General features: G+C 38.9%; 1 protein-coding gene across 12 annotated transcripts in view; it reads left to right on the top strand.

The window, feature by feature from the left end:
- DLG1 (discs large MAGUK scaffold protein 1) overlaps positions 1-25,126 on the top strand; it is a 286,228-nt gene that overhangs the window by 191,101 nt on the left and 70,001 nt on the right. For 9 of the 12 annotated variants that reach the window (XM_023750530.1, XM_023750533.1, XM_023750534.1 and 6 more), the window contains 4 exons: positions 4,964-5,084; positions 7,048-7,107; positions 12,541-12,697; positions 23,649-23,751. In XM_023750530.1, coding sequence (XP_023606298.1) covers positions 4,964-5,084; positions 7,048-7,107; positions 12,541-12,697; positions 23,649-23,751 — 441 coding nt within the window. The remainder of the gene's footprint in view (positions 1-4,963; positions 5,085-7,047; positions 7,108-12,540; positions 12,698-23,648; positions 23,752-25,126) is intronic. The other 3 variants (XM_023750536.1, XM_023750531.1, XM_023750535.1) reach the window with 1 other exon arrangement.

The raw sequence follows: 25,126 nt of genomic DNA, 5'->3' as shown, positions 1-25,126 counted from the left end.
GGTGGGGCCGATTGGGGGGTTGGGGCACCGCCCCCTGTCACACTCAAGGCAGGGTCGATGGGGAGGTTGCGGCGCACCCACTGTCACACACAGAGCAGGGCCAATCAGGGGTTGGGGCGCTGCCCCCAGTCATGCACAGAGCAGGGCCCATCAGGGGGTTGAGGAGCTCCCCCCTGTCACTCACAGAGTAGGGCCAATAGGGGAGTTAGGGCACCGCCCCCCTGTCACACACAGAGCAGGGCGGATCAGGGGGTTGGGGCGCCGCCACTGTCACACTCAGGGCAGGGCCAATGGGGAGGTTATGGCTCTACCCCATCACAGAGCAGGGCCGATCAGGGGGTTGGGGCACCGCCACTGTCACACTCAGGGCAGGGCCGATGGGGAGGTTATGGCTCTACCCTGTCACACACAGAGCAGGGCCTGTGGGGGGGTGGGGGGGGTTGGGGCACCACACCCTGTCACACACAGAGCAGGGCCGATCAGGGGGTTGGGACGCTGCACCCTGTCACACACAGAGCCGCAGGGGGATCAGGGGGTTTGGGCGCTGCCCCCTGTCACGCTGATCCGGTGCCAGGAGGCCTCGCTGCTCCACTGATCTCGGTGCTGGGAGGCATATTACCCTTTTACTATATAGGATAGAGGCCTGGGGGCAGGCTGGTTTGCCCTGAAAGGGTGTCCTGGATCAGGGTGGGGGTCCCCACTGGGGTGCCTGGCCAGCCCTGGATGAGGGGATGATGGCTGTTTGCAGCTGGTCACACACCCTTCAGGGGGGGGGTCCCCACTGGGGTGCCTGGCCAGTCTGGGGGAGGGGCTGAGGGCTACCTTAAGGCTGGCGATTGACTGAAGCTCCCAACCGCTCCTTTTTATCTTTTTTTTTTTATTTTATTCTGGGCCAGCTTTAGCTCTGGCTCTAGCTCTGAGGCTTCCGCTGCTGGTTTGTTTGCGTTCTATAATCGAAACAATGTATAACTCCAGCTCTGAGATCCCTGCGGTTTTGTTTAGCTTCTATATTTGTTACAAAGTTTCAAACTGCCAGCTCAGAGGCCGGCAGTGCAGGCGGGGAACGTTGGAGTCCTCCTTCACTGCAGCAAGCAAGCCTCATGTTCGCTTCCAGCTGCCTGGCTGCCGGCCGCCATCTTGGCTGACAGTTAATTTGCATATACTCACTGATTAGCCAATGAAAAGGGTAGCGGTCGTACGCTAATTACCATGTTTCTCTTTTATTAGTGTAGATAGGCCTGTTTAGATTGTCTATTCTGTGTGTGAATTAACAAAGTGTGTCTTTCAAGGAATTGGTCCTTTTCATGTAAGTTATAAAACTTGTGGGTATAGGGTTGTTCTAGTATTTCTTTATTATCATTTTAATGTCCATGGGATCTGTAGTGGTGTCCCCTTTTTCACTTCTGATATTAATAAATTTTGACCTTTTTTTGTAGTTAGCCTAGCTGCAGGCTTTTTATTTTATTGATCTTTTCAAATAACCAGCTTTTGGTTTTGTTGATTTTTCTCTATTGATTTCCTGTTTTCAATTTCATTGATTTCTTTTTTTAAATATTTGTTTTTATTTTATTTTTCCATCGCCATTTATCTCCTCTGTGCCCTCTTCCACCTCCACCCTACAATCACCATACTGATGTCCATGTCCATGAGTTTTCTTTCTTTTTATTTCTTTTTTTGCTCAATCCCTTTACCCCACCCTTCACACCTCCCTGCTCCCCACCACAACTGTCGGCTCTCTATTTTGAGGCTATTTTACTTGGTAGTTAATTTTTTAATTCAGTTTAATTTACTTTCAATTTAATTTGCTCTCTTTTTTTCTAGTTTCATAAGGTGGAAGTTATGATGATTCATTTTAGACCTTCTTTTCTAACATATGCATTCAATACTACAGCAAATTTTAAGTTGTGTTTTCATTTTCATTTAATTCAAAACATTTCTTAATTTCTCTGGGGATTTCTTCTTTGACCCATGTGCTATTTAGAAGTGTGTTATTTAATATCCTCATATTTTAGGATTTTTAAACTAGCTTTTTGTTATAGATTTCTAGTTTAATTCTATTGTAGTCTGAGAGCAGACATTGTATCTTTTCTCTTTTAAATTTATTAAGATGTGTTTTATGGCCCAGGATGTGGTCTATCTTGGTGAATGTTCCATATGAACTTAAGAAGAATGTGTGTTCTGTTCTTGTTGATTGAAATAGTCTATTCTTGTCCATTATATCCAGTTGATTGATAATGTTAAGTTCAACTATGTCCTTACTAATTTTCTGGCTGCTGTGTCTGTCCACTTGTAATAAGAGGCTGTGGATGCAGTTCTGTCTCTTTTGACTGCATGTAGTTTGACATTGTTATCAGGTGCGTACATGTTAAAGATTGTTAAGTGTGTTTCTTGTAGACAGAATATAGTTGAGTCTGATTTTTTTTATCCACTTTGACCATCTTTATTTTATAATTGGTGCATGTAGTCCATTGGTGTTCAGAGTGATTATATAGTTGGAATAATATCTATTATATTTGTTAGTTTTCTATTTGTTGCCCTTTTTTGTTCTTATATTTGTCATTCACTTTTTTTCAGCCTTTTATGGTTTTTATTAAGCATTTTATGTTATTCCATTTTCTCTCCTTTCTTAGCATGTCACTTACTTTCTTTTTACTCTGGCTTAGTGCTTACCCTAGAGTTTGCAATATACATGTACAAGTAATCCAAATCCACTTTCAGATAACACTATACAGCTTCACAAATAGTGTGGGTACCTAATAATAACAAAATAGTCTACGGCCATACCACCCTGAATGAGTCCGATCTTGTCTAATAATAACAAAATAATCCTAAATTTTTCCTCCCATCACTTGCATTATTGCTAATATTCATTTCATTTATATATAAGTGCACATGCGCACACCCACACAAACATAGTTGAATACAGTGTTGCTGTCATTATTTTGAACAGTATTATGTCAGATCAGTAATAAGAAAAATGAGTTTTTATTTTATTTTATTCCTTCTTCAATGCTTTTTCTTTCTTTACATATAACTGAGTTTCTGACCTACTAACTTTTCTTCTCTCTGAAGAATGTCTTCACACATTTGAAATGGCAAGTGTACTAGCAACAAATTCCCTCTATTTGTTTGTATAAGAAAGTATTTCTTCACTTTTGCAGGATAATTTTACAGGGTAAGGAAGTATTTTTTCTCTTAACACTAAATATTTCCACACTCTTGCTTGAATGGTTTCTGAGGAGAAATCAGATGTAATTCTCATTTTTGCACCTTTATTAATGAGATGTGGGGGGGTTTCTGTGGTTTCTTGTTGGAATATTTTTCTTCCCCTCCCCTTTTTTCTTTGACTTTGTATAATTTAAAAAGGATTTGCCTAGGTGTAATTATCTTGGCATTTATACAGCATAGAGCTTCCTAGATCTGTGGTTTGGTGTCTGACATTAATTTGGGTAAATTCTCAATCATTTTTATTTCAAATAGTTCTTCTATTCCTTTCTCACCTCCTTTTGGTATTTTTATTATGTGTATGTTACACCTTTTATAGTCCCACAGTTCTTGGATATTTTGTTTTGGTTTTATTAGGTTTTTAATCGGTCCTTGTTCTTTTTACTTTTTAGTTTTAGAAGTTGCTATTGCGATACCCTCCATCTCAGAGATTTTTTTCCTCAGCTGTATTCAAACTATTAATAAGCCCATCAAAGGCATTATTTATTTCTATTACAGTGTTTTTGATCTCCAGTACTTCTTTTTTGTTTCTTTCTTAGAATTTCAATCTCTGTACTTACATTGCTCATCTGTTCTTGCATACTGTCGGCTTCTTTATTAGAGCCATTAGTATACTATTCATTGTTTCAAATTCCTAGTCTGATAATTTCAACATTGCTTTCATGTCTGAGTCTGGTTCTGATGCTTTCTCTTTCTCTTCAAACTGTGTTTTTGCCTCTTAGTATGTCTTATAATTTTTTTTTCTTGATAACTAAGCATGATGTACTGGGTAAAAGGAGCTGCTGTAAATAGGCCTTTAGTGATGTGGCGATACAGTTTTGGGGAAAGGAAGGTGTTCTATATATAGTCCTATGATTAGGTCTCAGTCTTTTAGTCAGTTTGTGCCTCTGGAATGTGAACTTCATGGTGCTTCTCAGTATTTCCAACCTCCTCTCTTAGTTAGGTGGGACAGGATGGTTAGAGTGGGCTGGAGTTGGTTATTTCCCAATAAAAGCTCAGCAGGTTAGGGTCTAGTTAACCGTTCTTCCTAGGGGCAGACTGTTGAGAAGAACAGAATGCTTGTGTCTTCCAAAATGATTCTTTTTCCTTTCCTCCTGCAAAGAAGCACAAGGGCATTTTTTCCCCCCAGTATTCACTGTGAGACCCAGTAGAGATCCAGGAGGTAAAATTTACAGAAGTGTGGAGTCCCTGAATGACAAGGTCCACCTGGTGTTTTTGACTTTCAGAGTTGTCCACCTTAGCCTCCAAAAACTTGTCAATTATGATTCAGGCTTCTCTACCCCAGCAGTTCTTCCACAGACGTTTCTGTTCTGGTTGTGATTCTCTGTTTGCTACCAGTCTCTCCAATTTGAGAGACAGCAGTTTGCCCTGTGACCTCCCTTATCTTAAGGATTAAAGAATAGTTGTTGATTTTTTTCAGTTTGTTTAGCTTTTTAGTTGTTTTTAGGACAGAGTGATGACTTCCACACTTGTTATATGCTAAATTAGAAACATACTATTTAATCATTTGGTTTTTACAAGTTTGCTTTACTGATCTGAATATTTGAACTACTTTTTACCTGGAAACTTGACCTTGTCTAATTTTTTTTACCTGATAAATAAATCTTCTCTAACAAATTCTATTATAGAAATAAGTGAATATGAATTATACATTAATCTTTAATTTGATAATTCACAAATGTGGTACTGAATAGCTTGTTTCATTTTTCAAGTGTTTTTCACTTTCTTTATTTTGAAGCTGCTTCTCAGCCCGTTGATAACCATGTTAGCCCATCTTCCTACTTGGGCCAGACACCAGCATCACCAGCCAGATACTCACCTGTTTCTAAAGCAATGCTTGGAGATGATGAAATTACACGGTAAGGAACTGAACATACATCCTTCTTACATAAAGCCAACTATTAGATGGAGTTCTAATCAGCCAAGTAGGATAGACATAATTTTCAGGACTAAAAATTTTTATTGACAGATGAGGAACCTAAACCTTAACTTTTCCATTGGATGATTCATTGAAGAGACTGAAATGTAAAAATATTTTATATTCCAAATAAATCACTGCTTTTTTTAATATTGCTATTTTTTAATGATTGGTAAATTATCATTAGAAAGTAGCTATGGTAAAAGTTAAGAACATATTTAGGGATATTTAAAACTAACTTTTTATATATTTTTATCTAATATATACCATATAATATTATGGCATTTATTTTTCAGAATTCAACAAGTAGTATTTTCTCTAACACCTAAAATATACTTTCAACTAACATTACTAACTGCACTCAAGTTTGTAGATTAACTGTCTTTTTATTCCCAAAGAACTCTCAACTAGGTGGGAAAAAATAACTGAAAAAGTATTTTAGATCTTTTTCACATTTACTATAGTAATAAGACATTTTTATACAGTTTGCTTTATACTTTGTACAAGTATTTCATATTATAGCACTTACCATTAAACATATGCTAATTAATGCCTATTTTTATGTTTTTATTAGTTGCATTATTGTCAGAATTATTATTTTTGAACCTTCATAAGTCTAATTATTCTTTATTTGTCAGACTCCTTACTTTAGGCAGTGATCTCTTTAAGGTCATATAGGAATGTTTGTCTTTGTCCACTTCTATAAGAATTGGCAATGTTGAGAACTTAATTAAAAAGGTGCTCAGTAATTATGTTTGGAATGAAAATCAGCAGAAAGCATAGTGTTTGTGATGATGATATGAATTTTCAAGGCTATTAGTGTTTAGGCTATGCTCCTGTACTATGTAATAAAAGGCTAATATGCAGATTGTCCCCTCAACTGGGAGTTCGACCAGGGGGCGGGGCCAGCTGGCCAACTGCCCGCGGCCCCTCGCCCAGCCAATCGGCCCCAATTGGGGCAGGCCAGCCAGATCCCACCTATGCATGAATTCATGCACCGGGCCTCTAGTCTGTCATAATCATTTTGTTGCTTTCTAATAGTGCCTATAGGAGTAAAGAGGAAAATAATTAATGGCTTATCTAGTCTTTAATCTCTGCTTATTTTTCAAACTAAAATATGTTATATTAGCACCTTGATTGCTATTTCCTATCTTTTCCACTTGTATATCTCCTGTCTAGAATATTGTATAGGACTTTGTAGTATCACATGATGGATGTACCTGATTTCTATACTTTTCTATAAAATTCAGGTGGTTGGTTACTAGATATGTCTTCCCAAATTGGTGTGCATTTTATCACTCCCTTTTGATAATTACACTACTATGCCCAGATATTGAGATATAAAATCTTCACTTTTCCATCAGCAGTTCTCCACAGTTTGATCCTAAAGCAATCTTTCAGAGGTTATCTCACATTACCAATCTCAAATAAAATAAAATAAATCCCAACAGTTGATTTAAAGGTTTATTTTTAACAGATATGATCCACATACAGTTCACCCATTTAAAGTGTACAACTCTGATTTTTGGTATATCACATTATTAATTTTTTTAATATGGTAATATATGCATAACATAGCATTTGCCATGTGCAATTCAGTGCAACCATAACATTATGCAACCATCACCACTATTTCCAAAACTTTTCCTTACCTCAGACAAACTATAACCATTAAGAAATAACTCTCCATTTCCCTATCCTTCTTGCTCCTCCTGGTAACCACTACTCTACTCTCTATCTCTGTGAATTTGCCTACTCCAGATTGTTAATATAAGTGGAATCTTAAAATACTTACCCTTTTGTGTCTGGCTGTAGCATGTACAGAACTTCATTCCTTTTTATGGCTGAATAATATTCCATGTGTGTATATACCCCATTTTGTGTATCCATCCATTTGTTGACAGACACCTGAGTTGTTCCCACCTTTTGGATATTGTGAATAATGCTATAATAAACAATGGCATGTGAGTATCAGTTTCTGTCCCTGATTTCAATTCCTTTAGATAAGTGATTTTCAATCAGTGTGCCACAAGAATTTTTAAAACATTCAATACTTAACTGTTTAATCAGGAGCACTGACTGCTTTTCCCTTAAATTGTCAAAAAACATGACAATAGCACAGCTCTGTTTATGCCGGGTTTTCTCTAAAGCTGAGATGGCAGCCAATCATCCACTCTCTGAAGAGTGTAGTGTTGCTATTAATAAAGTGGCATCTTATAAGCTGCACATCAGTGTTGCTTATTTATCTACTAGAGGACCGGTGCACAAAAATTTGTGCACTCGGGGGAGGGGGGTCCCTCAGCCCGGCCTGTGCCCTCTCGCAGTCTGGGACCCCTCGGGAGATAACGACCTGCTGGCTTAGGCCTGCTCCCGGGTGGCAGAGGGCAGGCCCAATCCCTAGGTGCAGCCCCTGGTCAGGCTCAGAGCAGGGCCGATTGGGGAGTTGGGGCGCCGCCCCCTGTCATGCACAGAGCAGGGCGGATTGGGAGGTTGCGATGCCACCTTCAGTCACGTTCAGGGTACGGCCGATTGGGGGCACCGCCCCCTGTCACACTCAAGGCAGGGTCGATGGGGAAGTTGCGGCGCCACCCCCTGTCACGCACAGAGCAGGGCCAATCAGGGGGTTGGGGCGCTGCCCCCTGTCACGCACAGAGCAGGGCCCATCAGGGGGTTGGGGAGCTCCCCCCTGTCACGCACAGAGCAGGGCCCATCAGGGGGGTTGGGGAGCTCCCCGCACAGAGCAGGGCCCATCAGGGGGTTGGGGAGCTCCCCCCTGTCACGCACAGAGTAGGGCCGATAGGGGAGTTGGGGCACCGCCCCCTGTCACACACAGAGCAGGGCCGATCAGGGGGTTGGGGCGCCGCCACTCTCACACTCAGGGCAGGGCCGATGGGGAGGTTATGGCTCTACCCCGTCACACACAGAGCAGGGCCCGTGGGGGGGGGGGGGGGCCGCACCCTGTCACACACAGAGCAGGGCTGATCAGGGGGTTGGGGAGCTCCCCCCTATCAGGCACAGAGCAGGGCTGATCAGGGGGTTGGGGCGCCTTCCCCTGTCACAAACAGAGCAGGGCGGATAGGGAGTTTGTGACCCCGCCCCCTGTCACACACAGAGCCGCAGGGCGATCAGGGGGTTTGGGCGCTGCCCCTGTCACGCTGATCCCGGTGCCGGGATGCCTCGTGGCTCCGCTGATCCCGGTGCTGGGAGGCATATTACCCTTTTACTATATAGGATAGAAGCCTGGTGCATGGGTAGGGGCTGGCTGGTTTGCCTTAAAGGGTGTCCTGGATCAGGGTGGGGGTCCCCACTGGGGTGCCTGGCCAGCCTGGATAAGGGGATGATGGCTGTTTGCAGCTGGTCACACACCCTTCAGGGTGGGGGTCCCCACTGGGGTGCCTGGCCAGTCTGGGTGAGGGGCTGAGGGCTGTTTTCAGGCTGGTGGGTGACTGAAGCTCCCAACCGCTCCTTTTTTTCTTTTTTTTTTTAATTCTGGGCCAAGGCCTCGGCTGCTGAAAGCAGGTATCTGGTTTGTTTTGGTTCTGTAATCGAAACACTGTATCATCTCCAGCTCTGAGATCCAGGCTGGCTGAAAGCTGGTTTCTGGGGTTTTGTTTAGCTTCTATATTTGTTACAATGTTTCAAACTGCCAGCTCAGAGGCCGGCAAGGCATGCGGGGAACGTTGGAGTCCTCCTTCACTGAAGCAAGCAAGCGTCATGTTCGCTTCCAGCTGCCTGGCTGCTGGCCGCCATCTTGGCTGGCAGTTAATTTGCATATCGCCCTGATTAGCCAATGGGAAGGGTAGCGGTCGTACACTAATTACCATGTTTCTCTTTTATTAGATAGGATAGGATGCCCTATAATTCCATTGAAGACTCAGTACAACCTCTTGTTGCCAAATTCTTTGAAGACCAAGCTGAGGTGAAGAGGGAAAATGGAAAGGAATTCCTGAAATATCTAAGAAAATGTGGGAGTAAAATTTGCCTTCCAGTGTTTAAGAGGCCTGAAATAAATAACTAGAGACCCGGCATAAAAGCTCTAGAGCAGCGGTTCTCAACCTGTGGGTCGCAACCCCTGTGGGGGTCGAACGACCCTTTCACAGGGGTCGCCTAAGACCATCGGAAAACACATATATAATTACATACTGGTTTTTGATTAATCACTATGCTTTAATTATGTTCAATTTGTAACAATGAAATTGGGGGTCACCACAACATGAGGAATTGTATTAAAGGGTCGCAGCATTAGGAAGGTTGAGAACCACTGCTCTAGAGGGAGTAAATCGTAAGCGATTAGCAAATCAGGCTCAGGAGGAGGAAGACCCATCGTAAAAGCCTGCTGAGTGTTGGGTGAATAGACTTAACATCAGAAGGCAACAAAGCATGTCTTCTCATTGTAGTAGGTCCCCAAATCAATCTGGTGCTTAAGAATCTTGATCCTGCCCTGACTGGTTTGGCTCAGTGGATAGAGCGTCGGCCTACGGAATGAAGGGTCCCGGGTTCGATTCCAGTCAAGGGCATGTACCTTGGTTGCGGGCACATCCCCAGTGGGGGGCGTGCAGGAGGCAGCTGATCTATGTTTCTCATCGATGTTTCTAACTCTCTATCCCTCTCCTTTCCTCTCTGTAAAAAATCAATAAAATATATTTTAAAAAAAAAATCTTGATCTTCTCCATTTGACAGAAGACTGCTTTTCTTCATTGGTGTGTGTACAAATAAACCTATTTTTTGCATTATTTTTTAAAAAAATGACAACAGCCACCACAACAATAGCTGTCCAGTGTGAATGAATCAAAATTATACCTTTTTTTTTTTTCTGGTCCGATCGGCAAAAAATATATTTTTGGTTATGCCGCCAAATTTTAGTAATTAGTTTGTGTGCTATGAGATTAAAAATGTTGAAAATTGCTGCTTTAGATATATATCTGTGAGTGGAATTGCTGGATCATATGGTAACTCTGTGTTTAAGTTGATGAGGAACTACCTATTTTCTACAGAAGCCACATCATTTTACATTCCCACCGTCAATAATTTTAGGGTTTCAGTTTTTCCACATCCTCACCAACACTTGCTTTTCATGTTTTGTTTTATAGCCATTGTAGTAGTTGGGACATATTGTGATTTTTACACATTTTCCTAATTACTAATAATGTTGAAGCATCTTTTCATGGGCTTTGAAAAATTAGAATTTATTTTTCTCTGGAAATACTATTGGATTTCAGCAGGATAATTTTAATTAAGTATTATTTACTACTATAGAAGTAGAATTCATATATATTTAAAGCATAATAGGAACCCTAAACCATGAGTCTACCATCTAACAAGAAAATAAAACATCACCAATGTAGTGAAACCTATCCTGTGTCCTGCTTTTCTGCACTGCCCCACCAAATTAACTGCTTTTCTGAATTTTGGATTTATTCCCTTTTTTCTTTCATATATGTTTGTGTATATAATATATCCTAAACAGATATATTTAGTTTCGCAATTTTTGACAAGAAAATATAATTTTGTTAACACTATAAGTGAACTGGCAAAACTGATACCTCTGTATGACTAGAAAATACCATTTTAAGTTTTGAGTAGACAAACATTTAAGAAGCTTAATTTCACATTATATGGAAGTATTCCTAAAATACATTTGTAAAATTTATTTATTTCTTCTAAGCTTTTTGTTATCAATAGATTTCTGTGATGTTTTAGAAAAATCACATTAAATTTAAAAAATGTTTATCAAATATGATATAGTCTAATCTCAAGTGATGTTCTGTATTTTATTATATAAAACTAGAGGCCCGGTGCACAAAATTAGTGCACTGGCGGCGGGGGGGGGGGGGGGGTGTCTCAGCCCAGCCTGCACCCTCTCACAATCCAGGACTTCTGGCTCCCAACCGCTCGCCTACCTGCCTGCCTGATTGCCCCTAACCACTTCTGCCTGCTGGCCTGATCACCCCCTAACCACTCCCCTGCCAGCCTGATTGACAACTAACTGCTCCCCTGCCAGTCTGATCGCCCCCAACTGCCCTCCCCTGCAGGCCCAGTCCCCCCAACTGCCCTCCCCTGCCAACCTGGTCACTCCCAACTGCCCTCCCCTGCCGGCCTGGTCCCCACAACTGCCCTTCCCTGCTGGCCTGATCACCCACAACTGCCCTCCCCTGCTGGCCATCTTGTGGCTGTGGGCACTGCCATCTTTGAGGGCAGGACGGTCAATTAGCATATTCTCTCCTTACTGGCTGTGGGCGTCGCCATCTTTTGAGGGCAGGGCAGTTAATTAGCATATTCCCTCCTTATTGGCTGTGGGTGTCACCATCTCTGAGGACATGGCAGTCAATTAGCATATTTCCTCTTTATTAGATAGGAAGAATATTCCCTCTTTATTAGATAGGATAATCTGCTGCTGGTATTTTCATGGTCTTACCAGAGAAAATGATTGATTTTCACATAGCTATGTATAAGTGGTAGCAAATATGAAACATTATTAGTGGTAAGATATATTTTTATTTCAGAGATTTTAAATAGGTGGTATGTGGGGCAAAAAAGGGTACATCTTAGAAAGGACAAAAAGCAGAGGTAGATAGATGGATATGACTTAAAAAATAAAGATATTTAATTGTTTCATATAAAAAATCTGGAGATGGGCAATTCCAATGTTTATGTAGCAACCCTAGGTCCATGGTTTGTCTGCTTGATCTTAGCTTCATGACTGTTATGTGTTCAAACCAGTAATGGCGTTTTATCATTTATTTTTTTGTGGGGGGTGTTATGTTGGGTGGGGAGGCAAACAAATGTGCTTTGTCCTTGTTAGGGTCTGTCTTTCTTTGGAAGTGACAGTGAAATTTCCCTTTATTTCTCAGAAGCCAGAAGAGGATCATACCAAAGGGTTAATGACTGGCTTAAATTAATCATTAACTCATCCCTTTGGGATTGGAAAAAGGACCTTACCGTCTCTAAGACAAAGTGATATCTTCCTTTTACAAAATCTAAAAAGTAGGGGAAATAGGCAATAAAATGTGCACAACATCAATTTTTCATAAGTGTATTATATATACAATATTCCCTGAGAAGGCTCTTTATATCATTTTTTAAATTTCCACATTGTTTTCTTCTTTCTGTTTTAGTTTCATGTTTTCTTCCTTTTGTTTTAGTTTCGTGTTTGTTTCTTAACATGGGTTTTGCTTTTATATGAAATTATGATTTTTACTTTTAATTTCTAAGCCTAATTTCTAGGGTTAGAAAGAATTCCTTCCTTACTCTGCAATTCCAAAAACCCTTTTATATTTCATCTAGTTTTCTTTATAGTTTGAAAAGAGTTATCAATAGGGAAGTCTTTCTCATTAATACAATGTCAAATTCTGTATAAAATTTCTAAGATAAACAAAATTGTTTTTTTTAATTTTTAGGGAACCTAGAAAAGTTGTTCTTCATCGTGGCTCAACAGGCCTTGGTTTCAACATTGTAGGAGGTGAAGATGGAGAAGGAATATTTATTTCCTTTATCTTGGCTGGAGGACCTGCTGATCTTAGTGGAGAGCTCAGAAAAGGAGATCGTATTATATCGGTAGGATATGTTAATCAAAGTAATGTGTGTGTTTTTATTTTAACTATGACCTATTATTAAAAATTTTTGTTTTTACATCCTAAAGTTATGAGATATTTTAGTTAATCTTACCATTTTACAGCTTAATTGTAGAATTATAGTGATGTCAGAGAACATGATCTATATGACAGATTTTATTTTGATATTTGGCTTACTTATAAGTGTCATCTTTATAAATGTCTTTTATACTATGTCTATTAACTCAACCTATGTCTTTATATGTCTATTAACTCAACCTTGCTGCTTGTTTAGTTTAGATCTTTGTTTTAATCTGTTGTCTGCTTAATATATTATTTAAAAAGATTTTTTTAAGCTGCCTGAATGTGATGATGTGTTTAGCACTTTGCCCTTATAGCGTTTTTTTCATTGTATGTATGAAACTATGTTATTAAATGCACTAAATTTAGAATCATCATTTCTTCCTAGTGAATTGAACTTTTTGATCCCCTTTATTTATAATAAAGGTTTTTATCCTAGAAGGTATATTGCTGATATTAATGTGACTGCTAACATTTTTGCTTGATATTCACCTCATCTTTTCTTCCCTTTTTACTTTCAATTTGTCTGTGCATTTATGTGGCTGTTGTCCATACACTTTTATACTAAAACTGATCAGTAATTCTACTGTTCTACCTAATGGCTCACAGACTTTGGGAAACTTTAATTCTAATGATCTGTTTCTAGTATTTTACTTCTGTTTCACTTTTATATCCCCCAAACTGAGTCATTTTTATTTTTTTTTAACAGTCAATCCATTCTTTCATTTTTTTGTTCTTATATTTTCTTCTGTGTTTTTTAGTGGGCCACTAACAGCATGGGGATTTGTTTTTATTGTATAGGACTGTCTTGTTCATTGTAGAAAATTTAGCCTTTTAAGCTCCCATTCTCTTGCTAGTAGAACTCCTTAGTTATTTTAAGAAGCAAAAGTGTCCCTCAAATATCCAGATGCACCTTAGTGGGAGCCTTGGATTATTCTTTAGCAGTGATTTTTTTTTTTATAATTGATTGATTGATTTGAGAGAGAGAGGATGAGAGAGAAACATCGATTATTGTTCTACTTATTTGTGCCTTCATTGTTTGATTCTTCTATGTGTCCTGACCGGGGATTGAACCCATAACCTTGGCATATCGGAATGATGCTCTAACCAACTGAGTTACCTGGTCAGAGGCCAGCAATGATTTCTTGATGATAAATACTCTTAGAGTTTGTCTGAAAATCTCTTTATTTTACCCTGACGTGTAAATATAATTCAGTCTAGAATTCTAGGTTGACAGTTGTTGTCTAGTACTTTGAAGATACTGCTTTATGCATGCTATTTGGAAAATAATACAATAATTAATAAACAGTAATACAAGAATAAACTCCGTTTCACACACTCACAACCATAAATCTATTTTTGTCCCACCCTGTATGCTATTTTGTTTTTAATTAAAAAGTTTAGGCAACACTTTAAAATTGTAAGATCTGAGATATAGAAACAAACCTATATCCTGTGTCGCCAATAATATTCAATATTGATGACTATTTAAATAATTTCTTATAAATCAATAGAGACCTTTTCAACTACATAATATAAAGAAAACAAAATTTGAAAATACTCCTCAAACTGAAGGTATATGTTGCTGGAACAGGATAAGAAAAGCATTCAAAAATGTACATTGTATCTTTTTACAGTTTTCTGTCAATCAATCCCTCTTGCCACCTAATCCTTACCTGCACATACTTAACATGTATCACCATATTCCTGCAACCTATATGTGACAAAAGACTTGGAGGAATTGAGGTGGGAGTTATAAAACTTTCCTATCTCTTGTGGCGGTTGCTACACAACATTTAAAATTGTCAAAACTCTTAACTGTAAACTAAAAAAAGATTAATTTATTGAAGATAAATTATGCCTAAATAAAAATAGATGTTTAAAGTTATAACCAAGTATCATATCCACCCAGTTAAATGATTTTTTAAAAATTGATGATAATAAAACATTGGTGAGGGCATGGAGTAATTGTAACTCTCATTCATTACTGGTGGACAGATAAAATAATACAATCACTACAAAAACTTTTGGGACGTTTTCGAGAAATTAAAAATATATCTAACCTTACCACCCAGATTTTACCGACAAAATCATATATCTACAAAAATCACTTTAACAATAATGTGTGTAACAGACTTATTCATAATAACCCAGATTTTGAAATAATTTGTGTTCATCAATAGTAAAGTAGCTAAATAAATTGTTATATGTTTATACAATATGCTTCACAGCAATAAAAGTTAACTACTGAAACTCAAAACAACATGGCTGACACTAAAATACAACATGTTGAATAAAACAAAACACCACAGAAATGCATGCTATATTATTCCAGTTACATGCTAATCATGAGCATGCAACACTAATTTGTATTAATAGAAGTCAGAAAGTTGGTGCTGGTAATTGTACTGACTATAATAAAGAGACACAATGGAAATGTGGATTGGTTAATGGAGAGGTATATCTTGTTTGGGGTTGTGATTACGTAGGTGCATACAGTTGTTGAAAATTCTTCCAACTGAACTGTTGAAATTCGTACATTTTCTTTCTTATAAATTATATTGTAATTTAAATTTTTAAAATAAGTTACAGTATTGCCCTGGTCAGTGTTTTAAGTGGTTAGAGCATCAACTGCACACCAAAGTCTCACAGGTCCCAAGGGCACATACCTGGGTTGCAGGTTCAATCCCCAGCCCTGGTCTAAAAAACTCAAAGGAAAATAGATGTATTTTGAATTGTCAATGAGGGACCACTTTATATGGGTCACTGACACACTGCCAGATTATGTTAGTCTGACTGCTTCACTCAGAACTTTCCCAGTTTTAGTACTGAAAGCTTTGTCTGGAAATCCCTTTAGTCTCAATTTTAAAACTGAACATCTCAGATAGTGCAGCCCAATTGCACATCCTAATGTGAGTGTAAATTAAGGACCTGTATAGCCTTGTTTGGCAGTATGCATCAGTAACCTTAAAATTTCAATGCTTATAAGCTTCTCTATGGAAATACACTGAAAGCAATAGGAAAACCTATGAACAAGAGAAAAACATGAGAAAATATATTCAAAACTAAATAAACCTTGAAACAAACTTATTTAAATAACTCATTAGACAAATTTAACTTTTTTCAATTTTCAGCTTGTATCAGAATCACCTTGAGGCCTTGTTAAAAGATCGATTTCTAGACCCCCATCCCTAAACTTTCTGATCTACACTAATAAAAGAGAAACATGGTAATTGGCGTACGACCGCTACCCTTCCCATTGGCTAATCAGCGTATCCTTATGCAAATTAACTGTCAGCCAAGATGGCGGCCGGCAGCCATGCACTGAAGCGAGCAGGGAGGCTTGCTTCCTCCAGGGACTGCAGACTCCAACGTTCCCCGCCTCACTTGCCGGACTCTCAACTGCAACTCTAAGCAACTATTACTATGTTGCAAATAAGAAGCTAAACAAAACCAGCTGTCAGTCAGCCCCGGACCGCAACATTGTATCCATGTTTTCAGCAGCGAGGCCTCAGAGCTAAAGCTGGCCCAGAATTAAAAAAAAAAAAAATGAAAACCAGGAGCGGTTGGGAGCTTTTAGTCAACTGCCAGCGGGAAAACAGCCCTCAGCCCCTCAGCCAGCCTGGCCAGGCACCCCAGTGGGGACCCCCACCCTGATCCAGGACACCCTTCAGGGCAAACCAGCCAGCCCCTACCCGTGCACCAGGCCTCTATCCTATATAGTAAAAGGGTAATATGCCTCCCGGCACCAGGATCAGCGTGACAGGGAGCAGCGCCCAAACCCCCTGATCAGCCCTGCTCTGTGCCTGATGGGGGGGAGCTCCCCAATCCCCCAATTGCCCTGCGGCTCTGTGTGTGACAGGGTGCAGCGCACCAACCCCCTGATCGACACTGCTCTGTGTGTGACAGGGTGCGGTGCCCCAACCTCCCGCCTCCACAGGCCCTGCTCTGTGTGTGACAGGGTAGAACCATAACCTCTCCATCGGCCCTGCCCTGAGTGTGACAGTGGCGGTGCCCCAACCCCCTGATCGGCCCTGCTCTGTGGGTAATAGAGGGTGGCGCCCCAACCCCCCTCCACGGGCCTTGCTCTGTGTGTGACAGGGTAGAGCCATAACCTCCCCATTGGCCCTGCCCTGAGTGTGACAGGGTGCAGCGCCCCAACCCCCTGATCCGCCCTGCTCTGTGTGTGACAGGGGGTGCCCCTACTCCCCTATCGGCCCTACTCTGTGAGTGACAGGGGGTAGCTCCTCAACCCCCTGATCGGTCCTGCTCTGTGCGTGACAGGGGGGAGCTCCCCAAACCCCTGATCGACCCTGCTCTGTGTGTGACAGGGTACGGAGCCCTAACCCCCCTGATGGGCCCTGCTCTGTGCATGACGGGGCGGCGCCCCAACTCCCCAATCGGCCCTGCTCTGAGCCTGACCAGGGGCTGCACCTAGGGATTGGGCCTGCCCTCTGCCACCCGGGAGCAGGCCTAAGCCAGCAGGTCGTTATCTCCCGAGGGGTCCCAGACTGCGAGAGGGCACAGGCCGGGCTGGGGGACCCCCCCCCCCAAATGCACAAATTTTTTGTGCACCGGGCCTCTAGTTTAGTATAACTTGAAGAGGTTCTGAAATTATATTCTTAACAAGTTTCCATGAGATACTGATATTGCTACCCCCTAAAATCAAACTTTGTGAACCACTCTTGTAAAGACATCACTGTTGTTTATTTTTAACTAGAGGCCCGTTGCACAAAAATTTGACCTGTCAGTTGGTTCTTGGAACACCCTACTTTTAAGATTCTCTGTATTTGACCTTATTCAGAACTCCACCACTACAAAAGCCTGTCAAAACAATTACAGGCCCTGGCTGATGTGGCTCAGTTGGTTAGAGCGGCTTCCCTTGTACCCAAAGGTCCCAGGTTTGATTTCCAGTCAGGGCACATGCCTGGGTTTCCATCTCTTTCTCCCTCCTCTCTAAAATCAATAAAATAAACAATTTCAGGCACATTATGGCTGCTTAAGACATTGGATAACAGTTGAGGCAAACAGTAGACTAATCAAAAAACTTAAAAGGAAAAACTGGGAATGAAATCTCCATAGAGCCTCTGAAAAGTTCTGACATATTCCTTGGAATCTGACATATTCCAGGACATTTGCATGTTCTGGATTGTGTGCATGCTCAAGAAAGACCTGAAAACTCCCTAAATTCTCACCTCTGGGTGACCATAAGGCTCTGTGTAAGCAGGAAGTGAAGATTAAGGCAGTTATTAGTTGCTTACCCGAGTGTTGAAGACATTACCCAACATGCACACAGAGCCCTTCAGCAAAGAGTCCAGCCATTTAAATAAATCTCTGGCCAATTATTAACTGACTGCTAAAATAACCACGCAAAGACTCAGTAGCACACAACAAAGAATATAAATTTTACAGCATTCAGAAATGTCATCAAAGGGATCTGTAGGAGGCCACAGATCTGATTTCCAGAGTTACTACATTATATTATTTTAAATGTTCCTTTTTTAACAAAAAAATTATGAGATACACCAAAAACATGAAAATAATGGCCAAAGCCCTGGACAGGAGTTTTGAGTGTCAGCCAGTACAACAGAGGGTCACAGGTTTGATTCCCAGTCAAGGACACACACCTGGCTTGCAGGTTCATTCCCCACCTCTGATTGGGGTACATGCAAAAGACAATCTCTCTCTCTCTCTCTCTCTCTCTCTCTCTCTCTCTCTCTCTCTCCCCCCCCCCTTCCTCCCTCCTCCCCTTTCCACTCCCTCACGTGCGCTTTCTCTCCCTTCCAGTCTCTCTGAAAAAGCAATGAGAAAAATATCCTCAGGTGAGGATTATCAAAAAAAAAAAAAGTAAAAATAAGGGCTAAAAACTTTTCCTTTTATTTTATTTTTTTAATTTTTACATATCTGAGAAGCTTGGTAAAAGTTCCAGTTAGAATAAACTTAAAGAAATCCACACCATAGACCCATCAAAATCAGACTGTCAGAAAACAAAAGAAAGAATCTTAAAAGCAGAAAGGGAGAAATGATGCCCATACAAGGAAGCCTCAATAAGATGAACAAGTGATTTCTTGTCAAAAACAATGAAAATAATGGCCAAAGCCCACAAGCAATGGGATGACATATTCAACGTTTTTAAAGGTAAAGACTGTTTATCAAGAATTCTATATCCAGCCAAACTATCCTTCAGAAACGAAGAACAAATAAGATATTCCAAGATAAACAAAAGCTGAGGAAGTTAATCTCTAGTAAACTTTCCCTACAAGAAATACTATGAAGAATTCCTTCAGACTAAAATAAAAGGACACTAGAGAGTAACCCAAATCCATGTGAAGAAATAAAGAACATCTTTAGAAGTTACTACATAAGTAAATATAAAACAGCATCAGTGAATGTTTTTTGACTTTTTTCTTCCATCTGATTAAAAGACAACTGGATAAAACAATTTTAAATCTGTGTTGATAGGCACACATTGTACAAAGGTTTCATATAAATATGATACTGGTGTCACAAAGGGGTAGAGGGCACAGTTAGAGCAGTTTTTCTATACTATTGAAATTAAGTTAGTATTAATCCAAAGTAGATTATTTTATAAGATGTTATTTTAGAGAAATCACTAAGAAAATAACTCAAAATATGCATAATTTTAAAATGACCAGGGAATTACTAGTAAAATGATACACTAGAAAACATCTATTTAACAAAAGGTAGTAATAAAGGAATAGAGGAACAAAAAAGACATAAGGCATAAAGCAAATAGCAAAATGGATGAGATATAAATCTTACTTTTTTAATTACACTGAATGTAAATGGATTAAACACAGAATATGCCCTGGCCGATGTGGCTCAGTGGTTGGAGTATTGGCCCACGAACCGAAGGGTTGCAAGTTCAATTCCTGGTCAGGGGCTCCTACCTCCGTTGCAAATTCAATCCCTGGATGTGGGAGAGGCAACCATTGATGTCTCTCTCATATTGATGTTTCTCTCTTGCTCTTTCTTTCTCTCACTTCCTCTGTCCCTCTCTCCTCTCTTCCTTTTCACTCTCTAAAAATTAATGGGAAAAATATCCACATATGAGGATTAAAACACAAGATATTGACAGGGTAGATTGAAAAACAAGGTCCAACTGTAACTTTTCTACAAGGGACATATTCTAGATTTTTATTTTTTTTTTAAATAAAAGCTATTTACTTTCAGCAGAAATTGAAAAGGTTGGAAAAGAGACCGTGCAAGCAGTAACCAAGAAACACCTAAAGTGGCTATCCTAATATCAGACAAAGTAAACTTTAACTCAAAAATTGTTACTAAAGGTAAAGGACATTTTATAATATGTGTTATATAGATTATATATGGTATATAGTTGTATGTGTTATATAATTGTTGGTAACTTTCTAGAAAGACATAAACTGTTGAAACTAGCTCAAGAAGAAATATAAAATCTAAATAGACCTAAATAATTAAGGAGATTGAATTAATCAAAACTTTCCACAAAGGAAAAAACCCAGGATCAAATGGCCTCACTGCTGTAGTCTACCAAAAATTTAGAGAAGAATTAACTCTTCCCCAAAAGGAGTAGACATGAAGATCACTTCCCAACTCATTCTACAAGGCCAGTGTTATTCTTATGTCAAACCAAACAAGGACAGCACAAGAAGAGAAAACTACAAACCAGAATCCTTTATGTATAAAGATATTAGAATCCTCAACAAAATAGCAAAAGATCCAGCAGAATAAAAAAGAATTATACACTATCAAAATAAGAAATATGCATCATAATCAAGGGGACTTTAAAGAATGCATGGTTGGTTCAGCATACAAAATCCAACCAAAGAAGACACCATTTTGATAAAGGACATAAACCACATGAATATCTGTAGGCACCAAAAAAGCACTTGTTGAACACCAATACCTTTACATCAGAAAAAACACAAAACAAATTAGGAACAGAAGAGAACTTCTTTAACCTTATAACAAGTCTCAGAAAAACTGATAGCTTACATCATAGGAAATGCTAAAATACTACTAGAGTTTCTAGATAGGGCAGGTAGGCAAGAAATAGAAATAAAAGGCTTCTGAATCAAAAGGGAAAACCATCTCTATTTGCAGATGCCATGATCTTGTATTTAGAAAATCATAGGAAATCCAACAACAAAAAACTATTAGAACTAATAAACAAATTTAGCCATTTGTAGGACAGAGAATCACTATACAAAATCCAGTTCTATTTCTGTATATCAGCATTGGCTAATCTGAAAGTGAAATTAAGAAAATGATTCTATTTATAGTAATATCTAAAGAGTATTTAAATTCTATTTAAAAAGAGTAAAATACTTGTGGAATATTCATTACAATGGGATATTATTCAGCCATAATAAATAAAGAAGTATCGATACGTGGTACAAGGATGAATCATGAAAACATTTTTAAGTGAAAGAAGCCAAGCACAAGTGGTCATATATTATAGTACACCATTTATTTAAAATGTACATAATAGACAAATCCATAGAGTCAGAAAGTAGATTAGTGGTTGCAAGGAACTAAGAGGAGAGGGAAGGGAGAAATGACTGCTAATAGGTATTTCTTTTTTGAGTGATGAAAATGTTTTGGAATTAGATCATGGTGATAGTTGCACATTCTTATGAATATACTAAATACTACTAAATTTTACTCTTTAAAAGTATGAATTTTAGCCCAGTCAGAGTGGCTCAGTTGGTTGAGCTTTGTCCTGGGCACCAAAAGGTTGCCAGTTCAATTCCCATTCAGGGTACATACCTGGTTTGCAGGTTTGATGCCCAGTCGGGGAAAATATGGAAGACAACCAATTAACGTTTCTCACATCTCTCTCTCTCACTCCCTCCCTCCCTCCCACTTTCACTCCCTCCCTCCCTTCCTTCTTCCCTCCTTCCCTACTTTCCTCCCTCCCTTTCTTTCTCTCTCCCTCCCTCTTTCTTTGTTTCTGTTTCTCTGTCTCTAATTGCCCCCCCCTTCTCTTTCTCTCAGCATGTCCTCAGACGAGGATCCTATATAATAAAAGGCTAATATGCAAATTGCCCCCTCGGGAGTTCTACCACTTGCTATGACATGTACTGGCCACGGTGGGGGGGGGGGGGGGGGGACAAAAAGAAGGAAGGCCCCCGCCCGCAGCCAGGAAAGGGAGGCCCCGGCCCGCAGGCCAAAAGCCCCGATTTGCCCTGATCACCGGCCAGGCCTAGGGATCCTACCCGGGCATGAATTTCATGCACTAGGCCTCTAGGTAAAAATGCAAGTATAAATTTTATGTAAATTATATCTCCTTTTTTAAGTGTAGTATAGAAAAGGGACCCTGAGACTATTTACACAAATGTCTCAGTACAAGCATTTTTCTAAAGTATATTTGATGATCTTCCATTAAAATGTTCAGTTGATATTTAAGAAAGTCTTTAACTTGTTTTCTTATTAACAAACTATTCTTTTTTGAATCTATATAGATTGTCTTCAACTCTTTTCTATAGCAAAAGGATTTGATGCTCAGGAATATTTCAAAATTGTGATTTTTCTCTACAATAATCAGTGAAATTTTACCTTTCTTTATATTCCTTCCCTAATTTGTTCTCCTAGAAATTAGGAGGATTTTCTTTATGCTCAAAGTAGAACTATTTATATATTGTATTGAGTTTTGTATAGCCCTTAGCTAGAGTAAAATACTTGTGGAATATTCATTACAATGGGATATTATTCTCTAGTAAAATCACATTATATATTATGTGATTTATATATATAAATACATATATTTATATATATATTTGTTTAGATTAAGGTGTTTGGACCTTGGTTTTCACTTGAGAAATATGTGTGTTCTATAGTTGCATTATGATATCCTTTAAATATAATGTAAAACACCTTACATGATTAAAATGTTCTTTTGTGTAAATTTTATGATCCCTACAATTTCCAAAATTGGTATGTGATCATTAATAGGTTTTAGATTAGGTGTTGACCAAACAGGTTCTCATGTAAAAATTGTATGATGGTTTTTCTTTCTTTCCAAAAATGTTCAGTGACTGTCCTGACATTCTATTAGTTGCTGGTTTTTAGAGGGGAAAAACTACCTGAATATTTAAAGTTTGTTACATTTGAATGTAACGCTCCATGAATGTCCTGTTAAATTTTTCTTACAATGGAAAAAGTACAATCTCTTAAGATACCTTGAAGTATATATTAGGTATTGCCATCCTTTCAGAAATAAGTTGCTTCTTATTCTGGAATGGAATTGATCACCTCAGTAATTATTTCACCCAGAAGGGCCCTTTATTCAAAAATGTCTCCTTACTCATTTAGTAACATTTACTCTATTTAAATGTAGTTAGTCCTTGAAATCTGAGTTACTTTAATAAGTGTTTTTCTATTAATTAAAAAAAATGAAGCTTTAATTTGGGAAAGGAATGAAGAGAATTGGAACTGAGGTGAGAAATAAGAATGAAAATATGACAGGAGTTGAAAGGATGCTACAAAATTAATATCTCCCCCCCCCCTCATTGCTTGAATTACTAGTGAGATGAAATGTACAAAATGATGATACATATTGATTTTTCAGGTTGTCAAATTAAGGTACATTTCTCAAGTGATTGATAGACAACCTTCTAAAACACTTGGGGGGAAGTGTTTTGGTTTTGCTCATTTAAACTTAAACAAAGTATTTTCAGTGAGTAAAATTGCTTTGATTGAAAATAATATTTTGTTTCACTGTGCGATAAATTTTAGTAAATCAGAACAAGAATATATTTTAGTTATAAAATAATTGCATATAAATTTATCTATGCCTCTAAAGAATAGGCTATTGTGATTTCTAAAGAATGTGATCATTTTCTTTCAAATTTAAAATTTGGTTTGATTAACAGGTAAACAGTGTTGACCTCAGAACTGCCAGTCATGAGCAGGCAGCAGCTGCTTTGAAAAATGCTGGCCAAGCTGTCACAATTGTTGCACAATATCGACCTGAAGGTAAAATTCTTGCTATCTATGATTATATTACTTCAGTTTTTAGAATTCTTCCTCTTAATAATGTTTTACTTTCCAAGCTTAAATTCCTTTTTTTATGTTTTGGTCTGATTTATTAATCTGGTATATGTAGTCTGAATATATAATTCACTATCCAGGTCAAAGTGTTTTTAATAGTATGTAGGAATTTCTATTTGCCAACTCATTTGAGTATTCTACCATTATTTGGAGTAATTTTCATGTGTTTACTTTTAAATATCTGTCCTCTAACCAGACACATATCTTTTAGTGAATAACTCAGTGATCCAAAAGGATAATAAAAACCATAATCAAAGATAGTGATATTGCCAAAGAAAATTAGGTCACCCCAGTTATTTCTAACTTTTGAATAAGATTATATTTATTGATACCAATGTTTAAGATCTTTTTCTAATAGCCTCTATTGCTATTTAAAATAAAAAGAAATACTACAAGTTTGGGATGTAATGTGTTTCTAGGTAGTGAAGTCTCATGGATATGACTTAACTAAGTTCCTAGGGGAAGAAGATGGTAATAGAAAATTTGAGTTCATGCCATATTAAACATATAATGTTTAATAAAATCTCAATGGGATTTAAAAAACTTAAACACCCAAAAGAATACATATCATCCTGGTTAATGTCCATAAATAGCAAAGTGAAGAAGGAAAGAATGATGTGACTAAAGGAGCCAAGTGAAACATTCTCTAATTTAGCAATCATAAATTATATTTATGATTCTTTTCTTGGAGTGGAATATATTTTTGTAACAACATCTAATGTGTTTTTTAGCTAATCAAAATAGCATATTGGGCATTGCTTGCTATTTCATAATATGGGCAGTCTTGTAAAACCTCAGCAGTTTAGGTTCAGTAACTGAACATGGATAAATTCATTTACATAAGTGGTAAATTCCAAGTAAATTCACATTAACCGAATGAATAGGGATTAATATATGAAATCAATGCCAATTTATTAATTTTTGTGAGAAACAAAGCTGCAAGTGGGGCTACATATGCTTTTATCTTCTGGCCAATACTTCTTGCCCTATAGGTATACTTTATGGAAGCCAAGTTGTAATCATGGTTGCTTAGTATTATACTAGAGGCCCGGTGCACAAAAATTTGTGCACTCGGGTGGGGGGGGGCGTCCCCCAGCCCGGCCTGTGCCCTCTCGCAGTCTGGGACCCCTCGGGAGATAACGACCTGCTGGCTAAGCCTGCTCTCGGGTGGCAGAGGGCACGCCCAATCCCTAGGTGCAGCCCCTGGTCAGGCTCAGAGCATGGCCGATTGGGAGTTGGGCGCCGCCCCCTGTCATGCACAGAGCAGGGCGGATTGGGAGTTGCGATGCCACCCTCAGTC

The sequence above is a fragment of the Myotis lucifugus genome, unplaced genomic scaffold (assembly GCF_000147115.1).
Source record: "Myotis lucifugus unplaced genomic scaffold, Myoluc2.0 scaffold_14, whole genome shotgun sequence".
NCBI lineage: Eukaryota > Metazoa > Chordata > Mammalia > Chiroptera > Vespertilionidae > Myotis > Myotis lucifugus.
This window is presented reverse-complemented; position numbering and strand designations above follow the sequence as displayed.